Source organism: Cibotium barometz, chromosome 36 (assembly GCF_041138505.1).
Source record: "Cibotium barometz isolate CiBa-2024 chromosome 36, ASM4113850v1, whole genome shotgun sequence".
NCBI lineage: Eukaryota > Viridiplantae > Streptophyta > Polypodiopsida > Cyatheales > Cibotiaceae > Cibotium > Cibotium barometz.
In genome coordinates, this window is record NC_141081.1 from 30,831,192 (window position 1) to 30,847,347 (window position 16,156).

At 40.3% G+C, this 16,156-nt stretch overlaps 1 protein-coding gene across 1 annotated transcript; it reads right to left on the reverse strand.

Moving 5' to 3' along the window:
- Positions 1-15,188: 15,188 nt before the first annotated feature.
- Positions 15,189-15,932, reverse strand: LOC147617781 (uncharacterized). The gene is made up of 2 exons (XM_086775581.1): positions 15,668-15,932; positions 15,189-15,566 (listed from the first exon to the last, which is right to left on the reverse strand). Exons 1-2 carry the CDS (start codon positions 15,786-15,788, stop codon positions 15,352-15,354), a joined length of 336 nt encoding a protein of 111 aa, XP_086631707.1. The 5' UTR covers positions 15,789-15,932; the 3' UTR covers positions 15,189-15,351.
- Between the last annotated feature and the right edge of the window lie 224 nt (positions 15,933-16,156).

Sequence of the window (16,156 nt, forward strand, 5' to 3'; positions counted from 1 at the left end):
TCACTTGGTCAGATCAAGGAAGAAACTTGCACTTGGATCATAGAGACCAACTCTTTTTTCCTCATTGAGAGAGGCATAGCCGTTGATTCTTCTTCATAGAATAATTACTCTTCAGGATTTACTTCATCCATCGTACCATAACAGAATTGAGTCTCATTTCAGGGATCCACCAATCCATCCTACAGCCCCGTGGGTTAGCCGACCGCCCAACCACTGTAGTGATGGGATCCATTTAACAATTTGGTTAGGTTTTGTCCCGACAAAAAGAGTTCCCTGGCCCCCTAGCCGGCGCTTCATGAAAACTTCAAGATAGTCACACCACTTACACACCCAATATGAAATTGCCTGTTTCACAAATTCAGCTGACTTTAAAATAGTATTTTAATGAAACCATAGTATCACTGATCATAATCCTCCAAAATATCCGGTTGAATTCTAATTTCCAATAACTCCTTCATCGGTGTACCTATGGCATCATTGGCAAACTAGAACACTCGCCACCTATCCACTCAGGGGCCTTTTGGATAGTTCCTAGCTCATAGTACCCGAGAATATATTCACTTATAAAAATCCAGATGGACTCTCCGTTGAAGATCAGCAAGATCAACCAACAGATCCATATAAAAGAGCCACGGACTCATCCGTTGAGGACCAGCAAGGTTAATCAACCAGATGCATGCCCGAATTCAAAAAATAACTCTTACTCCTGAAAAGATGCAGGGGGAAGAGAGCTTGAGCTCTTGCAAGCACATACACACTCACAAAACCCTAATAGAGAACACACATCTTCTTCTCTTCACTCAACACTCAACACACCATATACAAGATAAGAGTACACATAATATGAAAGGTACTCAACCAATATATACACGGGCTCTCTATAGTGTGAACCTAACTAAATGAGCTGGCTAGAATGGCTGTCACACAACCTATCATCCCACTGGCCGCATATCACCCAAGATCTCACCAACCATGCCAGTGGTGTAAGTGTGGGGCTTATCCCCCAGGCGGGTCATCAGTGTCCATCGCCTCACTAGACGAGCTCGATATCTCAACACTCCCCCTCGAGCTCGATATCTCAACACTCCCCCTCGAGCTCAACTCCATCTCATGTACACAAGTGAAGCTCTGAATCTGCGGAGCTTCTCTGTACCCAATGCTTTGGTGAAGATGTCAGCTACCTGATCCTCTGTGCTGACATAAACAAGGTCAAGGTCTCCTGCCAAGACCTCCTGCCAAGACCTTCTCTCTGATGAAGTGGTAGTGGACCTCTATATGCTTTATACAAGCATGAAAGATTGGGTTCCTGGCCAACTGTATACCGCTAATGTTGTCACAGAAAATGACAACTTGTCTATCCATTGATAGACCCAAATCTGCAAGTAGCTTTCTCAACCAAGCTACCTCACATGCTGCCATAGCAGCTCCTCTGTACTCAGCCTCTGTACTGGATAGAGCAACCGTAGGCTGCTTTTTGCTGCTCCAAGTCACAGCAGCACTCCCCAAAGAAAACATGAATCCACTGGTAGATCTTCTATCTGAGATACTACCAGCCCAATCAGCATCTGTGTACCCATGTACACATATCTTTGTCCCAGTCACATAGAATAGTCCACAATGCAAAGTAGACCTCACATACGTCTCACTGCATCCAAATGCGATTTCTGTGGAACCTGCATAAACTGACTCACCAACCCAACAGCATAGCTCAAATCTGGTCTAGTGATCATCATATAGATCAAGCTTCCCACTATGCACCTATACATAGTAGGATCCTCCACCAAGCCATACTGTCTCTGCAGTAATCCAATACTGACTCACCAACCCAACAGCATAGCTCAAATCTGGTCTGGTGATCATCATATAGATCAAGCTTCCCACTATGCACCTATACATAGTAGGATCCTCCACCAAGCCATACTGTCTCTGCAGTAATCCAATACCATGTGGTGACCTAATCACCTCAATGCCCAAGAAATATCTGAGCTCCCCTAGATCCTTCATCTCAAATTTTTGTCTAAGCAAGATCTTTACATCAAAGATCTCTGCATCATGGTCCCCCGTAATGATCAAGTCATCTACATAGATGACAACAAGCACAACCCCTCTATCACCATGTCTCACATACAGCGAGAAATCTGCATTGGCTACATGAAAGCCAATAGTAACAAGATATTCAGAAATCTTGTCAGACCATGCTCTTGGTGCTTGCTTTAAGCCATACAAGGCTTTCTTCAACCTGCAAACATGCTCGGGGTGACTCACATCCTCATAACCAGGTGGTTGTAACATATACACCTCTTCTTGCAAATCCCCATGCAAGAATGAATTCTTTACATCCATCTGATGTAAAGACCATTGCTTTGACACAGCCACTGCTATCACAACTCTCATTATTGCCATCTTGGCAACTGGGCTGAAAGTTTCCTCATAATCAATGCCATATGTCTGCGCATATCCTTTGGCTACCAATCTAGCCTTGTACCTGTTTATGCTTCCATCACTGTTATGTTTTACTTTGTACACCCACTTGCATCCAATGGCTTTCTTGCCTTCAAGAAATTGCACTAAATCCCAAGTCTCATTTCCACATAGTGCATCCATCTCCTCATCCATAGCTTTCTCCCAACACACATTTCCAACAGCCTCATCAATGCATGTGGGCTCTACAACCTGCACAATGTTTGCCATATATGCATAGTGATGTGCCACATAACCATCATATGTAAACCTCTGCACAGGGTTTTTCACCCTCCCAGATCTTCGTAGCTTTTCATTCATGGCTTCCATAGCCTTCTTTACACCAGGTGTTCTCATAGCTGGGATCCCAAGATCCTCTCATCAAGGCTCATATCTGAGCCACTAGACTCTCCATCAACATGAGAATGGTCTCTCGCACTTCGTGGGATGCACAATTGGAAATGATTATAGGAAGAACAAACTATAAACATGTATACACCATGATTAGATATATCATGATTGAACAAGGGAAATATGTACAACTTCAATGTTTCACTTACTTGAAGCATCTTGTGCCAATCGTGGGACTTCAAGCCATATAATTTCTCAACACCTCTCTTCTTTGTCTTTGTGAAGGCACCTTTTAAACACCTCATGCATCCCATTAGAGTACGAAATGTAGTAATGGCATCTTTCACCAACTTCTCCTCCTTCTTTGTCAACATCCAAGGTGATCGAGGTAGAATTGTTGTCCCATTTGGTCCCTCTCGTGGCCAAGATCTTTGCATCCTCTCTATGCTCTGTAGATCCTCTCTTACAAGCAAGGAGTCCTGTGTTCCTCTCAAGTGCTCCCGAATGTTACAGGCGACATTCTTGAAGATGTGCATTAGATTAAGAAGATGGTTGATTTTGAGGCTCGTTCAATATGGTAGGCGAAAGAATATAGAGTACCTTATCAAATAACAAAAAATATTAAGAGGATTATCTTTTCAAATCAAAGCTTGTATTGGAATTATCTATCAAAGATATATTACCTATTCATGCTGGGGGGAGGAGGACTTTCCACTCCATTCCATAATGCCTTCCAATCTCCCATGCTTAGTGGATGTGGAGAGACTCTCATCCAAGAACGAACAAATTTGGGATGATGATGAGGGAGAAATTGATGATGATTCTCATATATCACTTCCTTCAAGCTCTCTGGCCTAGATGCCACCAATGATGGACCACAAATAGGACTTGCATGGTATCCAGATGTGGAGAGACCTAAACAACATACACATTCAAGCATGTCAAAAAACAATACAATGATAATAAAGAATCATCATGAATAGAAACTCATTTGACTCACCTGAACACTCGCCATAACCAGGAAAGTCGTGCATCGTCCACATCAAGATGGCCTTCAAGAGAAAGTCTCGTGAAGATGGAGGCCGACATATGTCATGCACATGGATACCTCTCCAAAGTATCTCAAGCTCATCAATCAAGGGCTCAAGATATATATCCATATTCTTTACCTTATGTTTCCCACAAATGAGAAGGGATAACATGACATGTCCTTTCTTTATTGCCATGGATGGAGGAATGTTGTAATTCACCACCACCACTACCACTGGCCATATACTATATGAGGTGCTCTTGATTCCAAAAGGATTAACACCATCCATACCCAATCCAAGTCTCAAATGTCTAAGCTATTCCTTGAAGCTTGGCCACATTTCCGTGATGTGCTTCCATGCAAGAGTGTCTGCAGGAATTCTCATCTTTCCATCATTGGATCAACGAGAGGAATGCTATGACATGAGCTCTGTAATAGATTTGCACTTTAACATGTGTTGGATGCGAGGAATGATGGGAAAATGTTGCAACACCTTATGCGGCACATGTAGACCTTTAAGTTCCTCTCGATATCTTGGCTCTTCACCCACAAATAGGAAACTCTTGACCCATCACATGTATCCCACGGAAGAGAACAGAATCATTGATACATGCATGGATGCGAGTATAATCCAAGCCTCCAAGAGATGTCACAAAGTGCCTTCTTGGTCTCTTGAGGTTGGCAATTTAATCTCCTTTGGAAGCATCTTTGACAAAAGCCTATCGACAAAACAATCAAATACATTAATATAAAAAATAATTTCTTCTTATATATCAATAATGGAAGTACACAATTTATTAAAGTATAAAGCTCACTTGAGAAGTGCATTCAAATTTGCATTGCTCCATCCATAGATTGTTTGCAAGTTGAGCAACTCGAGAGCAATGTGTAGAATGGAATATGTGCATCCCTCAAAAAATGGAGTCGAAGCCGCATTATAAAGGTGGTCATTTTCCATGGCTTTTTCATTTTCGAACGCTCATTGGCAAATAGAGCACGTATATCTTCTAAACCTCTTCCTCCACCATCTCATGAGGAAAGGGTGGTGGGCTTGTATCTCCATCATTCCAATCCTCCACCACTTTACTTTTTGTGAAGCCTCTGCCATTTCTCGATTGATGCCACCTATGAGTTAGCAAAGGGTGCAGCGCATTATCCTACACACGAGTATTTCAATGTGAGTCTGCATTGAATACTAATTCTTAATTAAATTGTTACAATATAAGTAAAGTATACTTACCATTGACCCCGTCGGTTCCCATTTTCCATACATTGAAATGTGATTCATCGTATGCTACATTGTCGACGCATATATCCTCGACAACGATCACACATACATTTTATTTTTTGTTACAACCAACCATCTCAATTTTGAACATGAAGGGACTCATCACCTCATCACTAGAAGAACTGATTGATGAAGACATCCTGCATATTCAAAAAAAGAATAAATAATTTTCATCTTTCTATGTGTGTGTAAAAACTTTTTTGTTTCACGTTTATTTGCGCATCTATAAGCGTGTATGTACATGTGTCTATAAATGTGTCTACTCTACAGAATAGACGTGTTTATAGATCTGCTTTTAGATGCATTACAAACGCGCTTATAGACGTACAAATAGACGCGCACTGTGGCGAAAAAGACCAAAAATTAAACCTGAGAGTGTTTTGCCAGTATTTTGGCAAAACACAATTCTTCCAGCAAAAAACATCCCGCTCTTTTTGTAATCCTCTCTCACCCTCTCAAGCTTCTAACCCTCTCTCACCCTCTCAAGCTTCATCACTAGGCTACAAATCTTCTTTACAAAGGATTGTGGAGTAAGAGTTTACCTTGGTACATATCTTAGTTGTGGTGAGTCTCTTTCTCTTATTCTTCTTCTTGCTCTTGCTCCTTTTCTTCTTGTTCTTCTTCTTGCTCTTGCTCTTGTTCTTCTTCCTTGAACCCTATTTTTCTTTTGTAAAAGACAATCAAGTGTTTATATAGCTCACTTTTTTTTTGGCTATTTTACACATTTTTACCTCAAAAATCACAAATAACCAAGGCCTCTTGGTTTGTTTATTATATTTTCTTAATATTTGATTACTAATCTTTTGTATGTATGCATTACTAATCTTCTTAATATTTTCTTGGTTTGTATGTATGCATTACTAATATTTTGCTCACCCTTTTGTTGGTTTTGTAGGTCCTCTAATCCTCTCTTTCAACATCACGAAAAAGAGGTAAGTGATTTCATATCTTTCCTCTCTTTCCTCTATTATTATTGCGCCCTTGGGTGCTGGGGATTTGTTTTGTAGGTTTGCGTATAAGCCTTGTGCATAAGCCTTATGCATAAGGCCTCATGCATAAGCTCTCATGCTGCATAAGGCCTCATGCATAGTTTTATGCGTAAGGCCTCATGCATAGCTTTATGCATAACGCCTAATGCTGCATAGCTTTATGCCTCCTTTATGCATAAGCTTTATGCATAAGCCTTATGCTTTAAGCTTTATGTATAAGCCTTAAACATAAGCTTTATGCTTTATGCATAAGCCTTATGCAAAAGCTTTATGCTTTATGCATAGCTTTATACACATAAGCTTTATGCATAGCTTTATACACATAAGCTTTATGCTTTATGCATAGCTTTATACACATAAGCTTTATGCTTTATGCTTAAGGCCTTATGCTTAAGCTTTATGCCTTATGCTTTAAGATTTATGTATAAGCCTTATGCTTTATGCTTAAGGCCTTATGCTTAAGCTTTATGCTTTATGCATAAGCTTTATGCCTTATGCTTTAAGCTTTATGCTTAAGGCCTTATGCTTAAGCCTTATGCATAGGCTTTATGCCCTATGCTTTAAGCTTTATGCACGCATAAGCCTTATGCATGAGCTTTATGCTTTATGCTTAAGGCCTTATTATGCATAAACCTTATGCATAAGCTTTATGCTTAAGGCCTTATACATAAGATTTATGCCTTAAGCTTTATGCTTAAGGCATAGTACTTTAAACATAATGCCTCATGCATCGCTTTATGCGCATAAGCTTTACTAATCTTTTGCTCACCCTTTTGTTGGTTTTGTAGGTCCTCTAATCCTCTTACGAAAAAGAAGTAAGTGCTTTCATATCTTTTTCTCTTTCCTCTATTATTATTGCACCCTTGGGTGCTGGGAATTTGTTTTATAGGTTTGCGCATAAGCTTTATACATAATGCTCATGCATACTTAAGGTCTTATGCATAGTGCTTTATGCATAAAACTATGCATAAGGCCTTATGCATAGTTATAGTGCTTTATGCATAAGGCCTCATGCATAAAAGTATGCATAGTGCTTTATGCAGCATAAGCTTTATGCATAAGGGAGGTATCTAGTAAGGAGACATGTAAAGGAGGAGAAAGCCCGAATAGATGCCGGTCAAAATGGACATAACAAGCCATCTATTGCTCATAAGGATGAGTGGAAGAAAGCCAAGAAGAAGTGATAGCCTCCGATTTCGGCACCGAAAAGGCTAGAAGATGCAAGTTTTCGACAACAATTCATCATTTTTACCCATGTCCTTATGGCATCTAGGCCTATGTGTACCTTGTTGCTTTATATTTTGCATGGCATATTTATTGTAAATGCTTGGCTATTAGCGGGTCCGCAATTGTGAAGCCAAGGCATGAAAACTCTCTCTTGTTTTGAAAAGTCAAACCATATACCATGTGCACACAAATAAAGCCTTAAGCCTAAGGTTCAAAAAAAATGTATCACTTTTCAAGTTTTGAATAAAGAAAGGAAAAAAGAGAAGGTCGTGTGATCTTGGGGGTTGTGGGAAGTTGCAACCAACTACCTATATCTCTCCTTGCACGGCTCTTTTCTATCTCTCTTGGTTTGAGCACAACTCTTGCCTCTCTCTTGTCTCTTCCTTATTCTTGAATATTTCCTAGCTATGGAGGAAGAAGAAGAAGATGGTGAGGATGATTGTTTTGTCTATCTTCTGTGTGCTCTACATTAGGTAGCTTTTCATTGTGTGGGTATATGGCTATGGTGTTTTCTTAGAGAGAGAGAGAGAGAGTGTGTGTGTGCCATTCTTGTGTGTTTCTTGAGAGCTTCCTACAGCTTTCATGGCTATGGGCTGAGCCCAATGCATATATTTTGCATGCTTGAGCCCAGATTTGTTGCAGATTTCGTGTGCTTGGAAGGCAAGTCATTTGGTGCGTTCGTCGGGAGAAGATGGCCATGAAAACTGCTGATGTTCGTGTGGTTTGCAGAAGGTGAGAGCAAAGAGATGATGAGGAAGCCGGGTGGTGGGGAGAGAAATGAGGAGATGGAGAGGAATGCCGCCCTGAGGAGAGAGAGTAGCAGGTCGAAAGTGGAGGAGAAGGTGAAGAGACAGTAGGCAATGGAGATGCACTTTTGCTGCAGATGGAAAGAGGAGGACGAAAGCATCAGAGCCGGCCGTGCTGAGAGCGGATCTTGTTGGTGCTGTTGATGTGTATGAAGTGCCGATTGGGATGTGAAGCAAGAAGGAGAAGGGAGGAAGACCCGCCATTCTTCTGTCGATGGGGAAGCAAACCCGGGCGCTGTAATTGTTGAACACTGTGAAGATTTGTGGAGTTCAAGAGAGGAGAGATGGTGAAGGGGCCTTGCGGCCTTGCACGCAAAAGCAGTGAGCAGGAGATGAAGAAGGTAGAGGCGAGGGCTGCCGCGTAGAAGGACACGTTGGAGAGGAGTCGCCTGCATATGATGAGGAAGAAGACGTGAAGCAGGGGGTTCTGACAGCTTGCAAACTGTGTATTGCTATTTCAAAAACTTCTTTATCCTTTTATGTTTTAAAATAATCGAAAGCACAGGAGTTGTTCACACCACACTGGTAGTGCCATGCTGAAAAAAAGTGGAGGAGAAGTGTGTTGGAGTTACGGGAAGTGAGAAGTTAAGAAGGGAGTTTATTAAGTATGTTGAACAAGGGAGGTCTTCATCGGCATTTTGTTCGCGGGAGCTCACAAGCTAAGTGGGGGAGGAATGATAGCCTCCGATTTCGGCACCAAAAAGGCTAGAAGATGCAAGTTTTCGACAACAATTCATCATTTTTACCCATGTCCTTATGGCATCTAGGCCTATGAGTACCTTGTTGCTTTATATTTTGCATGGCATATTTATTGTAAATGCTTGGCTATTAGCGGGTCCGCAATTGTGAAGCCAAGGCATGAAAACTCTCTCTTGTTTTGAAAAGTCAAACCATATATACCATGTGCACACAAATAAAGCCTTAAGCCTAAGGTTCAAAAAAAATGTATCACTTTTCAAGTTTTGAATAAAGAAAGGAAAAAAGAGAAGGTCGTGTGATCTTGGGGGTTGTGGGAAGTTGCAACCAACTACCTATATCTCTCCTTGCACGGCTCTTTTCTATCTCTCTTGGTTTGAGCACAACTCTTGCCTCTCTCTTGTCTCTTCCTTATTCTTGAATATTTCCTAGCTATGGAGGAAGAAGAAGAAGATGGTGAGGATGATTGTTTTGTCTATCTTCTGTGTGCTCTACATTAGGTAGCTTTTCATTGTGTGGGTATATGGCTATGGTGTTTTCTTAGAGAGAGAGAGAGAGTGTGTGTGCCATTCTTGTGTGTTTCTTGAGAGCTTCCTGCAGTTTTCATGGCTATGCGCTGAGCCCAATGCATATATTTTGCATGCTTGAGCCCGGATTTGTTGCAGATTTCGTGTGCTTGGAAGGCAAGTCCTTTGAAACTCTCCCTATAAACAACCTTTCCAATGAAGCTCCATCACATCTCGCCTTTGAACTCGTCGATGGGGACCAATTGTAGTAGGCTGTAGATAAACCCAAGAACCCTTGTGAAATGTCTCTCCCACCCAAGCACCATCGTCGTCCTTCCTATTGTGCACCAATATCTACTCAATCTCATCTTTTGGTCTTCTTGGTGCGGCCATATCAACCTGAAGCTAAAGGTGAAGCTTGTTGCGCGAAAGGTTAGGATTTGGTGAGTGTTCTAGAATAAGATCTATAGATTAGGGTTTTGGAGGAGCCTTGGAGATTGAAGAGATGAAAGAAGGGAGGAGATTAACGAGAGTATAGTTTGGATGTTCAAGAAGCTAAGCGGACTTGAAAATGAGATTTTGGTCTATAATCAAGTTTGAGATGAGTTTTTGGGGGGGAAAGTGATTGTTTTGGAATAATGAGCCACAAAAATTGTGGGACCACACCTACCTAATCTAACCACCTACTTTTTGTAGGAGACAAATGTAATTATAAGCACTGAAAGCCTAGTCCCCCTTCCTACTACTACCTAGTCTCTCTCCCTATCTACAAAGGAGACCAAATGTGCACACTCCTCTATTCTTATTGGTCCGTTACTAATTACTTTCATTAGTAAAAGGCCCAAAATATGTTCAAATGCCCCCTAATGTTTGTTGATAGCATGCTAGTGAAAAGGTGACTGGTAAAAAATAGATTAATAGTTAACTAGCCTACTAGGAATTGTTAACTAGCATACTGGTAACTATTAAGTAGCATACATGTGACTGTTAACTAGCATACACCTGACTGTTAACTAACTAGAGAGAACAGAATAGGTGCCTCTTTGTTTTTCTAGAGAACAGAAGGATGGTATACTGTTAACTAACATAGGTGTTGTTAACAGGATGCTAGTGGAAAGGTGACTATTAACACACATATTAGTACTGTTAATTCGCATACAGGTGACTATTAACACACATATTAGTACTGTTAATTCGCATACAGGTGACTGTTAACTAGCATACTGGTAACTAGCATATAGGAGACTGTTATCTAACTAACTAGAGAGAATAGAATAGGTTCCTCTGTGTTTTCCCAAAGAAAAGACTGGTATACTGTTAACTACCATACTAGGGATTGTTAACTAGCATATTGCTAACTGTTAAACTAGCTTACCAGGGAAGTAGTAACTATTAGCTAGCATACATGTGACTGTTAACTACCATGCAAGTAACTATTAACTAAACATATTGACTAACTAGAGAGAATAGGTGACTGTTGTAACTAATCAACAGGTGACTCATTTGAACAAACAACACTTTTTCATAAACTGTACATGTTAGTTTATACACACTTTAATAGACTGCACATTCTTTAAATGTATATTCATTGTATTATCATCAAGCCAAAAAATTACAATCGCCCTCTTAAGTGGCTGCCCTAATAATGATTACATATTGGGCCACAAATTTACAAAAGCCCTTGAAAAGGCCGCAAGAGGTGAAAAGAAGTATTGATTACATATTGGGCCACAAATTTACAAAATCCCTCTAAAGCTACTTTTTGTTTACCATGTGAAACACTTCGAGGCTCTCTTTATCCAAGAGTGTACACATAAGATTGGCAATTGCATGCTATGGACGATTCTCTACAAGCAGCCAATGCCAAATCTAATTAAGATTCTTGTCATTAAGAAACCCTACGATTTTTGAAATTTTCACGTCTGCAAGCTTTGGAATGATTAAACAACACTGGCGTGGGTTTTTGAAACATTTAGTAAGCTGAATCATCAACTATCAAAGTGTTCTAATTGTTAAATTGCTTGTAGTGGCTCCAGAAATCAGACAAACACTTATAAAAAATCAGCTTTTCTGTTCTAGGAACGTTTGTGTTGTCTTCCTGTCTTAACAATGCTAAGTTGGGACAAAATATGGCCCGCTAATTTGGTTGCAAACTCTGGAAATGCTGCCCCTTAGCAGCCTCGTTACATTCTGTGACCTCACATAACTCCATATAAACATAGTGAAGTTCTCCATGCACCATAGCAAAAATGCAGAGGCTCCCTCATGGATAAATACTCACTCTCTAGGGGCATATGTCACCTCTTTCATCTGTGTTGTATACCTTAGAATGTATTCACCTTCCCTAAAATGGCACAACAACACACCATTAAGATCTAGTATCAATGCTTTGTGGTCATTCTCCTTTGAAAGAAGCTGGTTTCTGGTTCAAATCCCGCTCTTCACATGTTACCGCAGGTAGCACTCGATCAATCACTATTTCTTCCACTTGCCCGACTACCTGTTTTCTTTTCTTTTCTTTACTGGCTGTGACCGAGGGGCCAGCAATGGCTTTAACTACTCATCAACTATGATGGGTATGTTTAGATGTGTAAACACCTTACTAAACTGATTGCAGGCTTGAAAACTTGCATCCAAACACAAAACTTGAGGCACCCAAAGAACATGCATTAAACGCCCTACTAACCAATCAACTGCAATACATAAACATGGGGGCACCCACATCACTAGAACAAAGTATTCTACAAACAAAGTTGTAGTACTTAGGCACTCATACACAAAATTGAAACTCATGCATAAAAGGCACCCAAAGAACATGCGTTAAACCCCCTCCTGACCATTCAACTGCAATACATAAACATGGGGGAACCCACATAACTATAACAAAGTATCCTGCAAACAAAGTTGTAGTACTTAAGCACTCATACACAAAATTGAAACTCATGGATAAAAAATGACAATTTTTTATTATATCGTTGGTTTACAAAACATAGTTCCAATATAATTGAGAACTACAAAATACACCACCTCCATGAGGTGCAGCTACTAGGATGGACAAAAGAAAGAATTATCTCTCAGTTTCTTGCATGCACAAGTTTTGCCAACTTTTACACTAGGTGATTTTGATTTCTAGGATTTTGTTGTACCTACTAGTGACCTTCCATTTCTTTGCAAGAGATGCTCGGCTCACCATGTGCTCGCAACCCTTCTTCCTTGTGCAATCTGACCTAGAAGGCAGCCCAAGGGAGAGTCATCTCCTACATTCACAATCTTTGGATCATACCCTTGACATGCTAGCTAACATGGGTGGTTGTTGGCTAGCATGCTAGTGAACATGTGATTGTTAACTAATATGTTGAAAACTGTTAACAAGCATACCAGGGAGTGTTAACTAGCATACTGGGCACTGTTAACCTGCTTGTTATCACACATGGTAAATATACTATTAAGATTTATCACACATTTTAAGCTATTATAATATCACCCCACACAACTACCATTTTCTATGCTAGTTAAAGAAGCTTTTGAAATAACAAGCATAAATAACATACTATGTTAACTTGCTTACACCCATAGGATTAAATTAAACAAATGAAATACTTATAAGGTTTCCAAATATGGTAATTGAGTATTGAGATACCTAAAAATAGTGTTGTGTGTGTGGGGGGGAGGGGAGCATGGAAATGAAGGGGTTTTACTTTGTGTGTGTAGGGTGGTGGGGGGTTGGAATTGGAGGGGTTTTATTTTGTGTGAGAGCACCTACCACTCGCCAAAACATAATAATACATAGGATTAAATTGAACAAATGAAATACTTATAAAGTTAGCACATGCTAAATAAGGTAATTAAGTATTAAGATACCTAAAAATAGTATTGTGTGTGTGTCGTGGGGGGCATGGAATTGGAGGGGTTTTTTTTAATGTGTGTGTGTGGGAAGAGAGAGAGAGAGAGAGAGAGAGAGAGGGAGGGAGAGGGAGTACCTATAACACTCACCAAACCTTACTTGCCTAAAACCCATGTTTCCCAAACATTTTTTATTTAAAAGGTAGCCCTTAAACTTCTCTTCAATCCCACTTCATCTTATGTGCTTTCAGTTACATGTGCAAGCCCTTTCTTTTAGTCTAAGCTTCTTTATAGTTTATTATAAGATTTAATACATGAATAAGTTGTATATAACATGCATTCATTGAGAGTTAATTTTTACACCACGTATGCTTTGAGTTTAAATATTTTCTAAGCACCACTTTAATTCACTTAGAGATAGTGAACTATACATTATGGTTAAACTTATATATTTTTCTTACTTTTTTAAGGAAACCAAGGCACACAAGAACAAAAAAGTGAGTAGGTCCTATCCATGCCTAACTAGCCCCCAGACCTATCCAAAATATTTTTTTTGGGGGGGAGAGGGGGGGTGGAGAGATGTGAAAAGAACCACTAAATTATTTATTTTCACCACATATGGGATAAATGTCACCTTCTTCACACTCAAGAAAGCCCCCTCTAAAGATTTACACCTTTTCATACCCCCCTTCAAATCAAGTAACACTAAGAGGAGTGGCCCAACAGAATAGGGAAACCAAGGATTCATGCCATCTTAGGAAAGTCAATGTGCCTATACATACTAGCTATGATCAATGGATGTATACACACCTTAGGAAAGTCAATGTGTTTATATATATTAACTAATCAATGGAGGTACACTCATGTCTTTGTGAGCCGTGAATAAGGAAGGTCTTAGTCTACCCCCCTCCCTTCATGTGAGAGTTACACACCTTCCAATGTGTTTATATATATTAACTAATCCATGGAGGTACACTCATGTCTTTGTGAGCCGTGAATAAGGAAGGTCTTAGTCTACCCCCCTCCCTTCATGTGAGAGTTACACACCTTCCAAAAACTTTTTCAATGCAAAACCCCCTTATGCAGCTTCGTCGATTGAACCCACATGATAGCTTCCACACAATGACTCTTTTTTTGGCCTTCACAGTGGTGTTTTGTTCTCCTTCTCAATGGATTTTTTCTTTTCACCTCCTCCTTTCCAAACCAATTGCCTCTCCAATAATACTAGAAATTATCCAAAATTTCTTGCAAGTGTGTGTGTGTGTGTGTGTGTACATACATACATATGTGTAAACACACACACACACACACACACACACACACATGGACTTGATGTGTGGGGTAATGCTAGATGAAGATGCTTGGCTATTAAGTGGTGTCTTGTGGGAGGTATTGTCTTACACTACTAACATTTTACCACATGAAAGATGAACGAGGATAGTTAAAGATGGAGGCATTAGTTGTCGAGGCATGCTCACTTTCATCATCAAAGACAAGAGTAGGCAAGCTCCATAGGTGGAGCTTTGGTAGAGGTGTATGAGCTAGAGAATATGTAGAGCCTGTAGGACCTCATGATGGCCGTGAGTTGAAGCCTAGAAGATATGACTTTGTGGGGTGGAGATATTTTTGGGGGTGGGGGGTAAAGGGAACTTTTTCATGTTGCTTGTAATGTGTTATTACAACTATTATAGGATGTATAGATGTATATATGATGATGAAATTATGGAATATATCAATTTAGAAAGAGATAAAGTGCCTAGTGTACTTTATTCTTATCAATTGGTGACTCGTCAAGTGACCTAGATGCTAAAGCACATCCAACAAATCACTACTTTAAATCCTCCTAGATGCCAAAGCAACACTCCTAGAATTGCTCCAAAGCAACACTCCTAGAATTGCTCCAAAGCAACACTCCTAGAATTGCTCCAAAGCAAGTTTCGAACCTTTAATAAAGTCTCAAAAAAAAAAGTAAAAAGAAAACTTGTGCGTGAAATATAATAAGAAATTGAGGCTTCAAAATGAGGGTTGCAACATCCACATTAATAATGAGGGTGATATACATCAGTAATGGGGCACACGTAGAAATCACTAACGACAATGAAAGCCTTATGAGGAAAGTTCAAAGGATACGTGTACACACTAGAGGAAAGGAAAGCTAAAGGAGAAGTGTTCCGACTAAAGGCGCGGCCAGGTGAAAGTAGAAATCGTGAAGGGGATGATGGGCGGCTGCTGGAGACGCAGAGCTTGGTTGCCCCCTTGGGCGAAACCCAGCTCCACGACCCCTGGTCTCCACCTCCTCCAGTGCTCTCGCAGTCGACATATGGAGCTTTTCTTCCATTTCTCGCAACCCTGAAGGCGTTGACTGGCCTCCTGCACCACAAAATTGCAATAAAAAGCCAAACAGCCGCCGTTAAGCTACTGCACATGCAAACAACCATTTTCCAAGGTCTTAGGCCTCATGCAGTTCTTACCAGCTGTGATGATGAGAGGGGACAACGACTCGTTGTTTGCTGCCGCAATGGAGCTGGGCATTGTGTTGAAAGTGATGAAGACGACGCACAGAGTGAAGACCAGGTTCCACTGTTTGCACATGGCGATGGCGAGAGAGAGAGAGAGAGAGAGAGGGAGAGAGGGAGAGAGAGACAACTCAATTTAAGCTGGAGCTTGAGCTTCCAAGGTTGAAACACAGCTGAATGCAAGAGAGAGAGAGAGAGACTTTTAACCCAATCCAAAGAGCCCCTGTCACCCCGTGGGGAGATTAACCACTTTATCAGAGCATCTTCGTCATGTTGTCATAGTGTTGCTTGAAAGTAATAATCATCATAAGTAGCAATAAAAGATAGTAAGACAAAGAAATTACTATAAAGTAAATTAAAAAGGCATTAAATAATTTAAAATTAAGCAGATATAAAACAATTAAACAATTAAATAATTTAAAGTTAATTTAAAAGTAAGTAGAT

What these genes read in the sequence shown, in the direction of transcription:
- LOC147617781 (XM_086775581.1), bottom strand. Translation starts at nt 15,788, where the DNA reads ATGTGCAAACAGTGGAACCTGGTCTTCACTCTGTGCGTCGTCTTCATC. An exon ending in CCCTCTCATCATCACAGCTG is followed by an intron (nt 15,567 to 15,667) that starts GTAAGAACTGCA and finishes TTTGTGGTGCAG; the next exon opens with GAGGCCAGTCAACGCCTTCA.